Source organism: Plectropomus leopardus, chromosome 14, assembly GCF_008729295.1.
Source record: "Plectropomus leopardus isolate mb chromosome 14, YSFRI_Pleo_2.0, whole genome shotgun sequence".
NCBI lineage: Eukaryota > Metazoa > Chordata > Actinopteri > Perciformes > Serranidae > Plectropomus > Plectropomus leopardus.
In genome coordinates, this window is record NC_056476.1 from 9,174,629 (window position 1) to 9,191,509 (window position 16,881).

Below are 16,881 nucleotides of genomic sequence, written 5' to 3' on the forward strand. Positions count from 1 at the left end.
ATGGCCCATAAAACCTTGGCCAATCCCCTCCACAATCCCTGCTTCTAACGCCACACTGACCCTTGAAAGAGTTCAGACGATCCCAGTAAAACACTGTAGGAGTAGAGGAGCACTAAGGGTTTCACTGTAATGGCCATGAGGGCCTTAATGGGTTTTGGAGTCTGTGAGGGCTGTAGTTTCATGTCCCTTGTTCACTGGGGTGCATGGGAGAGCAAGTGAGACCTGATGAGCGCAGAGAATGTAGAGTTTCCTTCACAACATATTTTCCAACATAAATGATTTGCATAATTTGTAAGAGGCAGGGCTGAGAGGAGACAGCTGTGTTTGAAAAGGGGCCCTGTGATTATTGACGCAGTCCTTCCTAAATGGAAAACCTGGATCAGAACGCTGTATGGAGGGTTTCATCATTACTAAAAGTCACAAACACTGCATGATCACCAGGTGCTTGAGTCAAATTATCGAAACATTTCTAAACTCTTCTTGCCACCAGTGAATGCTATCATGCACAGCTGCAATCCACACGTTACTCCCTATGCATTAGATACTTCAACGTCAAAGCACGTGCATGGCTTTATGAACCTCTTTGACTACCACTACTGTGCAAGGAAAAATCAGAGACCAAAGATTTGAAAAAAAAGCATTATAGAGAACAAACTCAGCAATCAAAAGTGATGCTCTATTGCCACCTAGTGAGCATTTAACATCAGTGCATCTGGTAATTACTGACAAATTCCAGAAGTTTCTTGTAGTGGTGGTGCTCATTTTAATTATTTTATGTACTGCTGGCTACCTTAACCTAGAGAATGTAATTCATAAAGTGATTTATATTTTGCATAAACAGCATAAATCTGCAAAATAACTAGCTACAAAAGCTATTAAACAATACACTTTAGCAAAAGGACAATATTTGCCCCTAAATGTAATGGAAGTATAAATTAACATTCAATGGAAACACTATAGTAAAGTACAAGTACCTCAAAATTGTACTTAAGTACTCAAGTAAATGTACTTAGTTACTTTGCACCACTAGAAGAAAGTGGTATGAGATTAAAATGCTCAAATTAAGAACAGGTACATCTATTTTTTAAGAACAGTAGTTGCTTATTCAATGTACTTAGTTACATTCCACCATAACATGATGTAGGCCTGCACAGAAATATTAACTCTAGGATAACCCAAACATAAACACGATTTGTGGGCCTGTATTGGCCTTTAATCTGAAAAACATAAATGAATAACTGGCTGCAGCTAGAAGCCAAATAACAAACCAGAGTTAAGATCAATGTCATTTCCGGGGGGGCAGTGGAGCAATAACTACTTTAGACAGATGCAAAACCAAAAATGGCACAGCGTGCAGTTTGACAGTACCTACGATTTCACACAGGTGTTAACAGGACTGGGGCACATACCTGTTCTCCTCCATTTGTTGTTATGTCACAGCAGTTTCGCCACGTTGTCCTGCTGCTTTCATGTTTAGGAATCCTCTCCAAAGTCTCCTTTTGAACTCCAAATTAATTCCTCCAAAAAAATAAAAAAAAATTTAAAAAAATCGTCTTCTCTTATGTGGTGGTGGTTTCCCTGGAGACCCACTCAGTAAATCTCACGTGTTTTTCAACGAGCGTTTTGGTTTATAACATTATCCGGCGGCAGGTGGACATTGACGTGTCCAGTCTTGAGTTTTTCTTCAAGGGGTAGACTTTCACATTTGTATTGTGAAACATAATCCATGTTGTTCATGATGGCCAGCGCCATCTTTTCACAAACAAATAACAACTTCCGTTACCTGCAAATGACGTCAGCAGCCATTTGGTAAATAACCAATCAAAATGCAGCTGGGTAACAGCTGGCATTTATTTTGCCTTATTTGGTAAATACTTTGTGGGCACGCTGTTGTTTTCTAGAAAGTAGAATTAGGGTCATATTAAAGAAAAACAAATCTTTTCTTTTTTAAAATATATTTCTAAAATAAATTCATATTATTACGAGGATAAAATTTTAATTTCGAGGGAAAAATGACATAATACTGCGATATGAGGGGTACATTTATGAGAAAAAAGTTGTAATATTATGTGATTAAACTCATAAATTTACAAGAAAAGAGTGATAAAATTACAGGATTAAACTCGTGAATTTACAAGAAAAAAGTTGCAGATTTAAACCGACAGAACCTTCATTCTCATACAGTTACAAGTTTAATCACTTAATATTGTGACTTTCTTTTCAGAAATGTCTAAGTTTAATCTCATAACATTATGAGCTTTTTTTCTTGTAAATTTACATGTTCAATTTAACATTTTTCTCAAAATTATGTCATCGTATTTTTTTTCCTTTAAAGTACGAATTTATTCTCATATTATTTTGCTCTAAAAACTTACTTTGTTGTTGTTGTTTGATTTTTAGAATGGCTCTGATCTTCCTTCAGAGTTTTTCCCACTATCTGGAAAGAATACTGAAAAATAACAGCAGCCACATCCGAGGATTTTTACGTCACACATCAGTAATATATCAACTGCTAAATGACTTAATGAGTATGAGTAATGAGTAATACTGAGTATTACCTTTGTTTTCCTCAACGTGCCTCCACTGTGATAGCAATGGAAAACTTATAAAATTTGTATTTGTATTTGTGTATAAATTAGTATATCCAAAGTTAATACATTTTGGGGGGTTTTTTGTTGTTTTTTTTGTATTTTTATTGTCCTTTGTAAAATCTAACAGAAAGTTGTTGCACTATTCCTAGTTACTCTATGATTATGGAAATCAGATTCTAAATACATATTCCACAATTGGGGCTTCATATATATCTCAAGTGCAACATTCATTGTGAATTCTTCAAGTTCTTAACTTTCTGTTGTCACAAGCGAAGTCACATGTTCAGCTGGACTTATAAATGTGTGAAAACAGGTGACATTTTTTAAGTTGTTTTGTTACAGTGCCTATTCCTCTGAATCCCTCTGTTGGTATAGATGCTTGACTGATAGCGACACAGTTCAGGTATTATAAAAACATGCGGTTCTGCTTAAAGTCAAACATAACCAACCCTCACTGCTTTGTTTAGCAAATAAGCTCACCTTATTATTTTCATGACTATACAGTAAATGGCGCTGCTGCTTAATGGTCCATTTTATCCCCGGCGTGGAAGCCGTTTGCCATTTTGGACAAAATAAGAGAGAACAGCTGACTAATGTAGCCAGTAACATCTTAATGAACTTTATTTTGCCTATACAATAAAAACAGACAGTTGTGATTTTTAAGACAGCAGCCATACATTAGTTAGGATAGAGGAGCCTGTGTTTCTTTATGTTCTAGAAGAGGCTCAAGGTAACATTTTCCCTCGAAACTTTAGCTAAAACAAAACGAAAAAAGAGCAATTCACCTATTCCGTTTTTACTACAACACACTGTACCTGTGGTCGAAAACATACAAATAAACCAGTTTCTTGTAAGACAACTGAAATAGCAGATAGAAGTCAGAGAAAACTTAACGCTGACGATGTCTGATGAGAGGTAACAGAGATGATTAGGGGCAAAAAAGAGGAAATGTAACTCTCCAATACCAGAATATTATATATGTGTGAGGCAAACTACTCAAAATAAAATAATTCTAATCTCATTTCGTATCCTCACTGCTGTCTGCTATTTGGAGCCCTGAGAAAATCTGCCCTCGTGTGTAATTTTTGCGGTTGTATCCCGAGCAGTCTCTGATCCCTCCTCAGCATGTGAAGCCAAAAAGGACAGCACATCTTTCTTACAGTGTAAACGTAAACAAATTCAGAGGTCAGTCCTGTTACTCGTCTCCATGTGAGAGACAGCTGAAGGTAGAGGATCATCGGCAAGATGTGTGGTCGTAATCAGTGCTACATGAGAAGCAACGGGCAGTTTAATAATCGGAGGGTGAGAAATGAGTCGAATTCCCCTGCGTCTGACCTTGGCTAAAGACACATGTAACAGGGCACCCATATGGCTTAAGGAAGACATTTATCTTCTATTAGGGAGAATAATTTCAAAACCTCATACCATTAAAAATGAAATATTGATTAGTAATTAGGATGAAGATACTTCTGGAAATCTAACCATACGTGTTAGGAAGCAGTACTGTAGAAACTAAATGTTTGCAATCAAAATTAAGGACGAAACACAATGCCACAGTGTGTGTTGACTCACTGGTCAAACTGGTTTACCCAAAAACAGCATTTCCCGCACTTTTTATGCAAAACGTTACACACTCCTTAGGCTCATTACTCCCCCTAAAGTGGTAAAATCAGATTGAGGCGCTATGAGCTAAAGCTGTAAGAGGATTTAAGTGCTAACAAAGGCAGGCAGGGACCCTCTTTTGCAAGAAAATGCTGGACATTTCAACTGCATGCACGGCACAAGGTTAGTTTTAACTGTACTGTTGCCTTTAGAGCCTTCAAAGTCAGCCAAAAGCTTTTTCCTCCTGCTTATAGAAATGTATACTCAATAAGAAATTTAACATTAGTACACTGAGTGCAGTTATGTGGCTTCTACCTTTAGTTTTTGCAGGTCTATTATTGTGCCGTTTGGTACCATAAGTGAACATCTAGATGGCCAGGAGAAAAGACCAGAGTTGTTAATGCCATAGCTCCTAATGTGATATTTTCAGGGAAAACACCACACGTTGAACAAGAACGGAATGCTGAGAAACAAAATTGTTAAATGCATAAAACAACATTGACTAGATTACTTTGGTGTCTTGACAAAATTAAGAAATACATGAGCTGAATTTAAGTCAGAACAAAAATAACAGACCGGCTGCTGTTGTACAAACTTGAAAGCTGGACACAATACCTTCCACTGTCAACATAAAATCAGTGTTTACATGCATTTAACCAATCTGATCTGATGTTGTAAAATGTCATACAAACACCACTTGCCCGGTGTACAGGACTGAGAAATTTCTGCTAAAGAAATCAGACTTCTCAACCAATTATACGCTTAACTGTGTTTCTAACAGGGTTTTTACACGAGCACAGGTTCATGACCAAAACTTGAAATAGGAAAAGTATTGCTATGACAACAGCGCAGAAGATCCAAGAGCCAAAATCCAAAGTTAGACTTAGAAACCCCCCCTCCCAAAAAAAACCTAGTCTAATAATAGTATTAATATACACAGCTAAATAGCGCATGCATTCTTGAAAGACTTCACTACAGTCCATCCCCCTCACTGCACCAGCAGTGCAAATGCTCAAATCAGAAAAACAAGAAATATACTCAGGCTGCAGCGCTTCAAATATATTGCAAATACACTTAAAATTGTTTTACAGTTTTAATTTTTATGGTAGGAGGTAGGGGAGAAAAACTGACTACCTACATGTAAATACAGTTTCTACAGCAACCGCGTTAACGCAGTGCATGTAGATGCATTCTGATTTCCTTGCAATTACCCGATGTCTCCCAGTAACAGTTTTTTGTGGAGGTAATCAAAGAGAACCATTCAGCATCATTTTCTAAAAGTCCACGTGAACCACAATCTGTTTTAGAGTGCAAAATGCACAAAATGCTTTAAAATCCCATTAATCTGCAAACAGAGCTAACACCCTTAAATTTATGTTCTACAACTAGTTTCACCCACCCGCAACCCAAAACATAGCTCAATGCTAACACTCATCTGTTCTGGTCTTGGGCACCAACATCTCCCATGACTCTAATAACCCACAGCGACACTACCATCTAGATTTGGCTACGCCTTACGAGACATAAAAATGGTTTGTTGTTTCCACTATTGTGTGCCAAGAAGTTATCATGATCTTTAGTATTGTGATGTTGCTAAAAGTTAAGGTTTTCAGTGTTTGTTCTTCCCAAATCATTTTCTGTACATTTGTCAGCTAATAAAAGGCCTCAAGTGAAAGGAAAAAAAATTTCTTAGCATAGAAGAGAAAATGGCCCCACCCAACTACCCCTGTCCAGGCCTGTTCGGCATCAGAACAGCTGAGACACCACAGTTCCCTGCTACAAAGGACTGATGTTATAATCATCTTGCTTGATGCAATAGAAATGCAAAGTAAATCAAATTCTGCTGTTTACATAGTGCTGGGCGGTATACCGGTTCATTAAGAACACCGGTTCTTATTTCCGGTATGATATGAATATTTCAAACACCAGTGCAAGGCTGAATCTTTTAATGTAACTTCTCTACAGGCAGGAAAGAGCGCTACAGGCGGTGCAGGCTGCGTAGAGTGAAGGAGGAGACCCCTAATAACTGCACACCCATCTTACCAAGTTATATTTTCATAGCACAATTAATAACCCGCACCAGCTCTTAAACAGGGCAAAACACCATGGCACCAAACAATTCGTGACACACAAAAAAAAAACCTATCACTTACTAATTGTACACTGACAAAAATACACAGCTAAACAGCATTGTGGGTAGTGGTACAAGAGAAGCTGACCGTGTCTCATTATAGAGAGTTTTTCCAAAAACAGAAATCTGATGTAATATTAAGTTTGTCGACCTACTGTTATTGCCGTGCGCAGCACTAACAATTTAAGCCATAATCTCAGCAGGAGAGATGTGGGAATACCACAAGAATGCGTGCAATTAGGATTGTCAAATTTGATGGTGTCACTGTGTAGTGCCTGTGAAAAAGGGAAGCCAAAGCGTCAGCCATTGCTTGAAGTAGCGTATGTTCGGGGCACTACATATGACAGGAAAAGCTGGTGCGACACTACGAACGCAACAACAATCCACCTTTGCAGGACATGATCCCTTTACATAGTCCACAAAGACTGGTTCAGAGTGATGATTAAACACTGGATTGGAAGTACGTCTTATCGGGGACAAAATACTTCATAACATATTGTGAATATTAGACTTGTTTCTAACTTGTGCATTTGAGAAATCTCTTTCAATACTCGAATACGCTGCATATAAAAGGTTTGTAGTGACTTATGGTGATCTATTGTCAGGAGTACATTAAATATAAAAACATTTTAATCCAAACTGAGATACAACACTCTTACAACAATCTTAAAATGTTCTTTTTAAGCCAAGATTTTTGGCCTATGTAATAATTTTTAAGTTCAGTTTTAACTATGCTGCAGTTTGAACAACAATATTTTTTTTTTAATTCTGCAACTGATTCCAATTCCTTTATTGGTGGTTTTTGGGCAGCCAAGCATAGAAGGGCTTCAACAGCCTTCAGCGTACATGATTACATTAAAATATTTTTAGATTTTATGTTCTGCTGTCAGAAGAATAAGCCATTATAAACCCATATAACAGCAAAGCCATGAAAAAAGTGATATACCATGAAAAAAAGTCTAAAAAATACCACGAGACAAATATTTGGTCATACCGCTCAGCACTATGTTTATATAAAGTCATAGCTGCTTAGGCATGTTTACACGAGTCAATTATGAGTGTGCATGCATATGTTTTAATTGTCAGAGGCAGAAAGGCATATTCCCACCATCAATGAAGTTATGTTTTTAGATTCTCCGAGTTGTGTACCAATTAGAACTGGCGCTTATGTGTGACGTTACATCAGCCAGTGGAGATAAAATCCTTTTGGGGAGAATTTCAATTGAAAGCAAGGTGAAGCATCTAAACTGTAAACAAGTTCACAGCAACAGCTCTGCACTTCATTAAGAGAAAAAGGACAACAGGAGAGATTTAAAAAGGAATGAATGTAATTAATTGCAAAAAGAAAACCCATCGCCCAGACTCTCAAAAGAATGTAATGGATAGCTGGAATGTGTTAGGAATTCCTGGAACAATATTAGTGGCCATTGCAAAGTTAAGCTGTGGTGGCTTCAGGTGGATAACTTCATTGATTGAAGAGAATGCCAGTCAGCCCCAACTCCAAGGTAAGGTTGTCGAAGCTGACCCAGTCCAGTTTCCGCATTTCAGTTGAGCGGCAGGGAAACTGGTGGAGATGTGGGGTGAAGGCCAGTAGCTTTGGTAAGGCTTCAAAGCCATGCTGGAGAACAGGAATGTGAGGTCTCCAAGCACTGTCCTGGACATATTAAGTCAGGGCCTTCACGCCAACTACATTTTCTTCGTCTATAGCTTTTAGCACAGTGACCTGAAAGGGGGGGGGAGAAAAATAAGATATTCAATCAGTTTTCTCACATCACATTGTTTCTGCTGAGAAATCATCCCTTTATTCTGCCTGGGCCTGAATTTCAATCGCTAACTTGCTAAATTAACTTGTCAACAGGTTTCCACTTGCAAAACACAATTAAAGACGTCTCATTTTTCTAAACAAACATTTTCTTTGCACAACTACTTTTATTTAAAAATGTTCTAGACTCCAGGAGCCGGTTGCACCATCTAGTCTTAACTAAGCCTGGTCCTAACTGTTAAGTCTGTCTTTAGCTGCATTTACACTGCCTTTTGTTCCAAGGCTGGAATATCACGCCGTTATGCCGCTCTGTATATAATGTCAAATCATGGAAAGGAGGGACAGAGTGGTCTCGCCTCTGAACTAGAAATGGATGTAGTAATAGAACTGAAACAAGGTCTGTGTAAAACATTAAGCCAGAGACACATGACCACAGGCAGAACGGGCGTGATGTTTTGATTGCGCATCATGTTGGCACCCAAACTGCAGGAGACTAAAAAGCAGCTGTTGGCAAGTAACCACTAATTCAAAAGGAACAGTGGTCGCAAATATAGACAAACTGGGACAACAATGAGATTCTGGAGCTTCTTATCCTCCGAACAGAGGACGAGATCAGCTGCCACATACAAGAAGGTGAATGATTGTGATTGACATGTTATGCAAACGCAAATGATGTATATCACACCCGAGACTGATGCTGTTGTGTTATATGTCACACCCAATCTGCCTCTGTTGATTAAAAGGTGCCACGACGCAGTGTATAATGACACACTAGAGTGAAATGATGCCGTCATCGTTTGGTTCTGTGTGAAAATGCAAGGGCGGTATAAAAAAGGGACTTTGTTGCAGTCTCATAGCGTGACCTGATCTGTGTGAAAGCAGCTTTTGCCAAGACCAGGCTTCGGGACAGACTTCACGTCATTGCACCAACCAAACGAATACCTAGTCTTAGCGATGCACGTTCAAGTGAATCCTCAGAGACTACGGCTGTTGCTGATCAGCACATTTGTTGCTAGGATACATCAACTTTTTCCTGCGGTCTTAATATGTAGCTCGTTATTTAATGTTTGCAGCAATCACGTAGAATCAGAAAAAGAAAAGTAAGTTTCACACTTGTAGTTTGTCTACTGTGTAGTAGAGGTGTGTCTGTGTTCAACGAAAAGCAGACGGCGTGTAAGGAGACAAAATGTAAACAAAGTTGGCTTGCAGCTCATGGACAGACATTGTGTTGTTAGCAGTGGTATCAAAGACTCACTGAACGGACACAAAGTGACATTTGCCAGCAAGTTTATATTATGCTGCTTAATGTGCTCTAGCTAATTAGCCAACATCTGTCTTACCTGATAACATACACTATATGGACAAAAGTATTGGCCCACCTCTTAATCATTGAATTCAGGTATTTTATTCAGTCCCATTTCTGCAGGTGTATAAAATCTGGATGAATGAACAAAAATTCCCACTGACACACTCCCAAATCTTGTAGAAAGTGTTCCCAGAGGGGTGGAAGCGGTTATAGCTGCAAGGGGGGGACGACTCCATATTAATGCTGCATATTTATGCATTTAGAATGGGAAATAATAAAACCTGCAGGTGTAATATGTAGTGTACATTAGCTGTGCACTTTTCACCAGTGAACCTTGTTTGGCTGCTCAGTGAACAAGCTGAGGTGAAGGACAAGACGTGTTTATGTTTGTATGTTATCTAGATAAAAAGATTGTCGCAAAAACGCAAATGTGGTTCGCTGTTCAACTTTTGTCGTTGTTGGGCTGTGAATCAGGCTACTGAAATATAGAAACAGCTGAGATACTGACTTTACGCCTGTCCCTGACTATGCATAAGATTTAGGCCAGGTCTTATTAAGAACCCTTAAGCCGAGATGTTGCAAAAAGCATAACAATGAGGGCACGTTTAGAACGCCGAGTTACGAACAACTTAGCTAAGACCAGGCATAAGACTTGTTGAAGCAATCGGCCCCAGATGCCTTTGTCACAAGCCCCAGTGAAAGGCAGGACTATTGTCTAGAGAAGCTGTCTGGAGTTAAAAGGTATGATAACAGATTTTCATAACTTAGTGGTTTCAGTAATGCCAATACACAAACTGAGCAGATAACTGCCAGCTTTTATATCTTCTAGTTTTACCTAAAAAGACTAGACAATGAAACTGCTTTATCAGCCTAACAGTGCTTTCTGCATACAGTTGTCCATCTCAGTTTACAGAAAGCACAAGCCTTTAAAGAAACTAATGTTATATCAGCTACAACAAGACAAAAAAACAACAAAAGCTACAACAGGCCAACAGTTTGAGGTTTGTGTACTGTCATGGGCATCTCTGGGACACTGTCAAGGTTTGAGTAAATATTAGACAACACAGCATATCTCCAGATATTTATGATATGATTACATGGAAGTGCAACATACGAAAAGATAATCAACTGTTTTCCCAGCCACCATTAATATGAATATTTTTTAAACTCACCATAAAAGTCTCATCATCTTTGAACTTCTTCTCAATTTCTTTGCCCAAGTCATTTTCTGGCAATTTAAGGTCATCTCTGGTTCCTCCAACGTCATCCATCAGGGACAAGAAACCGTCAATGATCCCTATCATCTAAATGTGCCACCATGCAAAAAATAAAAAAATGCTAAACTGTTAAAAACATTAAACACATGCACATGATATTTGCAATATATGAAGAAGTTGCTCAAGTCTGTCACAACAAATCTGGTGAGGCTGCTTTCCGTTTTTAATGGCCCTAAACTGTGGAACTCCCTCTCCTTAAGGCCATGACACATCAAGCCAACGGTCGGAAATCTGACCACGTTGGGTCGACGGCCAGTGCCTGCAGCCCTTGTCAACAATGATATTTTTACTGTTTTTTTTACTGGTATCATTGTTAAAGTTTTGTTATATTGTTACCAATCTTTTTTTCTTTTCCTATCACTTACTGTTGTAGTGATATTTGCCATTTTTCCTTTCCTTTTTTGCTACTGTTTATATTCCTCTAATCTTGTCTTGTTAAGTACTTTGGGATGCATGAAATGTGATATATAAATAACACCTGTTTTCAGTTTTTTAATCATCATAATTATTTAGACAGTTTAGTTCATAGGGTGCATCAAACTGAGGGTGACCTATACCAAACCCCCTGTATCACATGTGTACAGTGTGACACTTCTAACTTATTAGCAGAGCAATTACTTAGTGCACAGCAGACTACAGGTCAGTTAGATTTTTATCTTGAAATATTGTGCTCTATCATCACAATTTTCCGAAAAATATTAGGACACCAATGTTCAGACAGTTTTGAAAGGGGGTTATACATTATTTAAAATGAATTTATTTATCTTTGAGTTGAACAGGTGCTACATGCACATTTAAAGAGGTTACTTCCCCAAACAAAAGACACAAAAGAGGAGGAAAGAGTTAATCATGCAAACATGTGTGCTGACTAGGGCAGGATAACCTCATATGACAAAAGTTGATCTACAGGAGAATATTCGAAAGCAACAGAATATCTGCCGTTCTTCGTTATATTCAGTATTATGTTCTGAATTGTCAACTTGGGGCCTGTATTGTATTGTATTGTTTTCCTTTTAAAGTTGCAGCGGATTATCGGATGAACATTGATACTGCCCTGTCACTATCGCCCTATCAGCAAAACTAATGAGCAGGTACAAGAAGAATACAATAGCTGTTTGGCAAACGAGCTCTGTGATCTCACTTTTGTGTAATGAGATTGCTTAAAGCAGCAGGCATGGCTCATCCTGGAAACAATAGAAAACATGTCTGGGACAAACAGATCACCCCCTGGGACACCATCAGGACAAAAAGAAGCAGTGAACACGCAAAATGGGACGCACTCTATCGTTTCCCTGATAGTGTTACATTTCAAAATCTGTGTTAAAATCACCAGGAGCAGAGCGAGTTAACGTTAGTCCTGAGCAACCAGTGGGCGCAGCTTACAGCTCACGGAGGTTGCACTGCGTTACATTATGATGCGCCTTAGCTCTATTAATAAAAAACAAGTATTGGGTGAAGGTAAATTATAACATTCTCATGAGGTGCTCAATGTAATCATGTAAACTTTTTTTCCAGAAACTTGAATAAATACAGTCGTTTAAAAGAGGAAATATATATTATATATGTTAGGGGTGGGAATCTCAATGCAACTCACCATTTGATTATGATTCAAAGGCGCTCTGAACTGATGTCTCTAGCAATGGAGAGCAGCCTCTGTGCTGCGCATTGGCTCCAGGGAAAGCCAAGACTCTAAGTGGGTTGGACACTGGGTTTTTAGGTGAAACAGACTGAGCATAGTTATTTTCTTCACTACAGAATTGCTTAATGCTGCAGCGTGTGTTGGTCAGCATTTCTTTACATTACTGCTAACAGCTACTTTACTCAGCAAACAGTCTCTGAGTGAAGGTGAAGAAAGTATTAACATTACACTTCATGTTCGCCTCAACTGTAATTATATAGACATTAAATTAACAAGCTTGCAACCGCTGCCTTTTATGAAGCTTAATTTCAAGTCAACTCTATTTCATCCACACTGCTCTCGCAGTTGAGTTCTGCTGCTTTTCTTATGTCACAATCACATTATTAATGAACATTTAGATAATCAGTGACAATTGTGAATCAATGCCAAATCATCCACTCCCGCATCACGATGCCTCTAAGAATCGATTATTTTCCCCTACCCCTATATATTATATATAGGAAAAATGCTTTTTAATGTGAAATGTTATTTTAAAAGGTTTTTTTCAGAACACGTGTTTGACTGAAAACGTCAGAATTAGTAATTGACCTAATTGTTATTTTAAACATCTGTATCGGCCCAGAATTTTAAAATCATTGCATCCCTTATTTTTTAAACAAACAAAGACATTTCCACCATGATTTGGTACATTAATAAAAACATTTGATACTAAAAATTTTTGCCCTCCCTAAACACAACCTATGCCGTAGACACCACCCATTGTTTCCTTGTGTTGTTGAAGAATTGCTTCCCAAACTAGGCCTCTAACCAGGGCAGAGGAGACTGCTTATTGGCCAAGACAAAACCTGTCCAACCAGTTTAAAACCTGTATATCCTTTCACAACTACTAAAGAGACAGCTCAGCTCTGAAGCACGTGACACACCCATTGAGCAATCGAAAAAGCACTTATTTTTATGTGTCATACTTTTTTATTTGGATTAGGTACATGCACTATTTAAAATATTGTGGTAAATGGATGTACTGTTCATTTTAAGGTTTGCCAAAACACCCAATCCATAATAGGTAAACAATTCTTGGATTGCCGTATTCACTTGATTAACTGACACAATATCCAGTACACATTGAATACTTCTGTACATATCTTATTATTATTGTTATTTATTTTACTCTATTCTATTTTATTTTATTCTATGTTAAGGGGTAACGTTTCTGTGTGTTTTGTGTTTGTGTGTGTGTGTGTGTATATGTATATATATATATATTTTTTTTGCATTATTTTGCCCTTTTTAACAAATATTCATTCAGTCGCTGCTGTCCTCTTTGCTGCTGCAACAAAACAATTTCCCCCACAGGATTAATAATAAGTCTACTCTATTCTTTTCTACATTGCACATGGTACATACCCCTTGGTGCCCCTAGGTTACACCACAAGATCCAACAGCATCATCTCACCTGGTAGTCTTTTCTTTTAACACATGGGACATCCATGTTATGGGTAGAGGGGCAGATATCTTCATACTTTTTCCCGGAAAAGATGTCAATTCCGACAAGGTGAACCTGGGAAAACACCGTCAGTGAATACATCTGGCCAAGTAAGAATTGGGGGTTACTTGTAAAACTGAGAAACATCAGGATAACCACAAAAGTGCCTAAAGCTCTGCATTCCAAAGGATGCACCAGAAGGTTTTACCTTGGCATGTCCATGCTTGCCAGTCTTGGAGGTAGACATTTCGACGATCTTACAGGGACGTGATTTTATCATGACATGGCCATTCTTCCTCAATGCAGAGCACTGCATTGGAAATGTTGAGGAGGCCCCAGAGTCCCCTTGTCCGAAATCTTGATCATCTGCCATGATGGGCTGTTATATACCACCGGGATGAGCATAAGAACACAAAAACAACATGTGATTGACAGTAGTATTACTTATAGATCTGTATGGTGTTAAGAACAACATGTGCAAATACACAAGAGGAATAATACGATTTTTGTTGTGTGGTAATTGTTCTGGTGAAAACAGATTTGTAACACTGCATTTTAAACATAAAAACTAAGTCCAGCTTAGACTCCCAAACAGCTGTTAAAAGGGAAGACGATAGTGATTGGGTTAAGTGCTTCAAAATCAATAACCTGAGTCAGAGATGGAGATGGCTAACAGAAGTACTTTGCTGAACGCTGCTTAAATGTATCTTTCAAAGTTAACACACTTTAAAATGTTATTTCAACATTAATTCCCCAGCACACAAGTATCCAAGGTGGGGCAACCATACCTCGCTCGCCAACTATCCGAAAAGCTAACAGCTAATTGCTAATGTGTCAAATTTACTTGTACGCCATGTTGCTGCCATCTCTATTTTTCTTTCACACACTGTCACACAAGTTAGTTAAACGCGTTAGCCACCTCACGGCGTTAACAAAGTAATCTTTAAATGGCTCAAGTTGGCGCTAGAGTCTCTCGAAAGCTAGCAAACATCATTAACTAGTTAGCTCTGTTACGTGGCAGCTGGGCCAGATGGGCATCTCTCAGCTTGAAGCTAAGTTAGCTTCAGGTCCCCACCTCGTGTGTTTTCTGTTACTGGTAGCCGAATTAGCTTGCTAGCACGATCCACACCCATTGACACAGGCTACAGTTGCTAATGTTAGCTAAAGTGTTGTGCTAACTTCCCTCATCAAACGCCGCCTCACTACGTAAGAAGTTATTGATTAACTACCGCGACGACAAAAGCCTCTCGGTGTTACACAAGAGGAAAGGCCTCGCTACACCGCAAAACAACGGCGTTAGCTTCTTTGTGAAAACTTAGCTCCTGCGTTTCACTTACCTGTGTCTTTCTTAGCGTTAGACCAAAGAGGAAGAGTCTTTTCGCATGCGTAGAGCTTTTGTACCGCAGGAGGAGCAGACAGGGCAGGTACGAGCTCCGGTGACGAGGTGCGCGTGGAGGGAGGAGCTCACGAACTGTGAGAAGACCTCGAGGCTGCCTGCATGGGACGTCCGCACCGTCATGCACACCTGTTAGGGACTGTTCTGTATTTATCAGAGAAGAGGAAACACTTGGACTGTGACTTTGTTTTTTTTTCTCTCTTTGTGTTTGGTTGTTGTTGTTTTTGTTGTTATTTTACCCTGCCCGAAGCTACTAATATTTTTAACTCTACAAAAGTGTCAGGAGAACCGAAAGAGACGCTTATTTTCAGTTATGTTGAGCATGAACAAAGACATTAAAAACTATCAACAATAAAAAACAAATTACAGTTAAAACAGAAATAAAATCATTATATAAAAAACAACAACAATAGCATTGTAAATAACTAAAAAAAAAAAAAAAATAAGGATAACACACGTTATGGTGTAGAAGTATGTTTAAAACTGCTCAATAAAAATAAAAATAAATGGCAATGGCAAAATATGCAGAAAAGTAGTCCATTACAAATAGTACATTTAGATCTACTTAAAGCATTATAAAAGATAAGATAAGATAAGATAAGATAAGATAAGATAAGATAAGATAAGATAAGACACGATAAGATAAGACACGATAAGATAAGACACGATAAGATAAGATAAGATGTTTATTGTCATTGTTTAGGGTGTAACTTTGTTGTTTTTGTTAGTTTGTTTCTTTTTGCGTGATGTATGAATGTATGACCCTCCCTCCACCATAAATTATCATATTTTACAGTTTCTGGCTATGATAGCCTAAATGGTGTAATTTTGGAGATTTTTAAATAAACATGCTTTTCCAAACTGCTTGGAAAACCACAGTATGTATAAAAAAGTGATGTCACTCATTTGTCTTGGGACTGCCATTTTGAAGCCTCAAATTCAGCATAGGGCTGTTGCCATCTTGGTTTTTTTGTAGCTAGAAGTGACCATATTTGGACAAGAGGTTGAGGCTGTGGAGGAGCAAGGGGTGGATCTGACTCCCAAAATGCAACAACCTTGTCACTCCAGCGGCCCCACCTTTAAATATGCATAACATTGGGCCTTAATAAAATGTAAATAGATGACTTATAAAACAAATCATCCAACATACAGTTATCATGGATGCTGAAATTAACTATAGAGACCAAAAGAATCTTTGTACCAGGCTGTAAATATGTTTATTTCTGCTGTAAAGATGGGCATTTTGGACATTCGCACTGCCACTCACACATGTAAGGGACTGTTATGTACTTTTACAGAGGAGGGGGCTGGCTGGTGGTATGACTTTGTTGTTAGTTTTGGTATTATTATTTTAATATAGGTCCATAGAGTAGGCAGTGGATGGGTCAAAAAAACCCTGGGCTTTCATCTGGGAGTCTGCTGTTTGCTTCCCGTATGCCATTTTCTTTTTCTTTTGCCTAAACAAAACTCTTGTAGCAAAGTGTTTATTTTTAGCAGTTACTGCTTTTATTGAAGAGGATCCTCTTCCATCCATTTTCCCCTCTTTGAAGTTGGATATATAGTTGACTAAAATAATGATGTTGTTTTTAATTTATTCTGTCATTTTATTCTAAATAGAAAGTCAGGCATGTTATTTTTATCTTTAAGGCACAGAAAGAAGGCCAGTGTTTGTTTACACCAGAAAACTAAACAGA

The 16,881-nt window shown here is 38.3% G+C and overlaps 1 protein-coding gene across 1 annotated transcript; it reads right to left on the minus strand.

Moving 5' to 3' along the window:
• Positions 1-3,189: 3,189 nt before the first annotated feature.
• LOC121953223 (eukaryotic translation initiation factor 5A-1-like) lies at positions 3,190-15,268 on the minus strand. The gene is made up of 5 exons (XM_042500181.1): positions 15,129-15,268; positions 14,000-14,170; positions 13,762-13,866; positions 10,565-10,696; positions 3,190-8,047 (listed from the first exon to the last, which is right to left on the minus strand). The coding sequence occupies exons 2-5, from the start codon at positions 14,162-14,164 to the stop codon at positions 7,988-7,990; spliced, it is 462 nt and encodes a 153-aa protein (XP_042356115.1). The 5' UTR covers positions 14,165-14,170; positions 15,129-15,268; the 3' UTR covers positions 3,190-7,987.
• Positions 15,269-16,881: the final 1,613 nt, after the last annotated feature.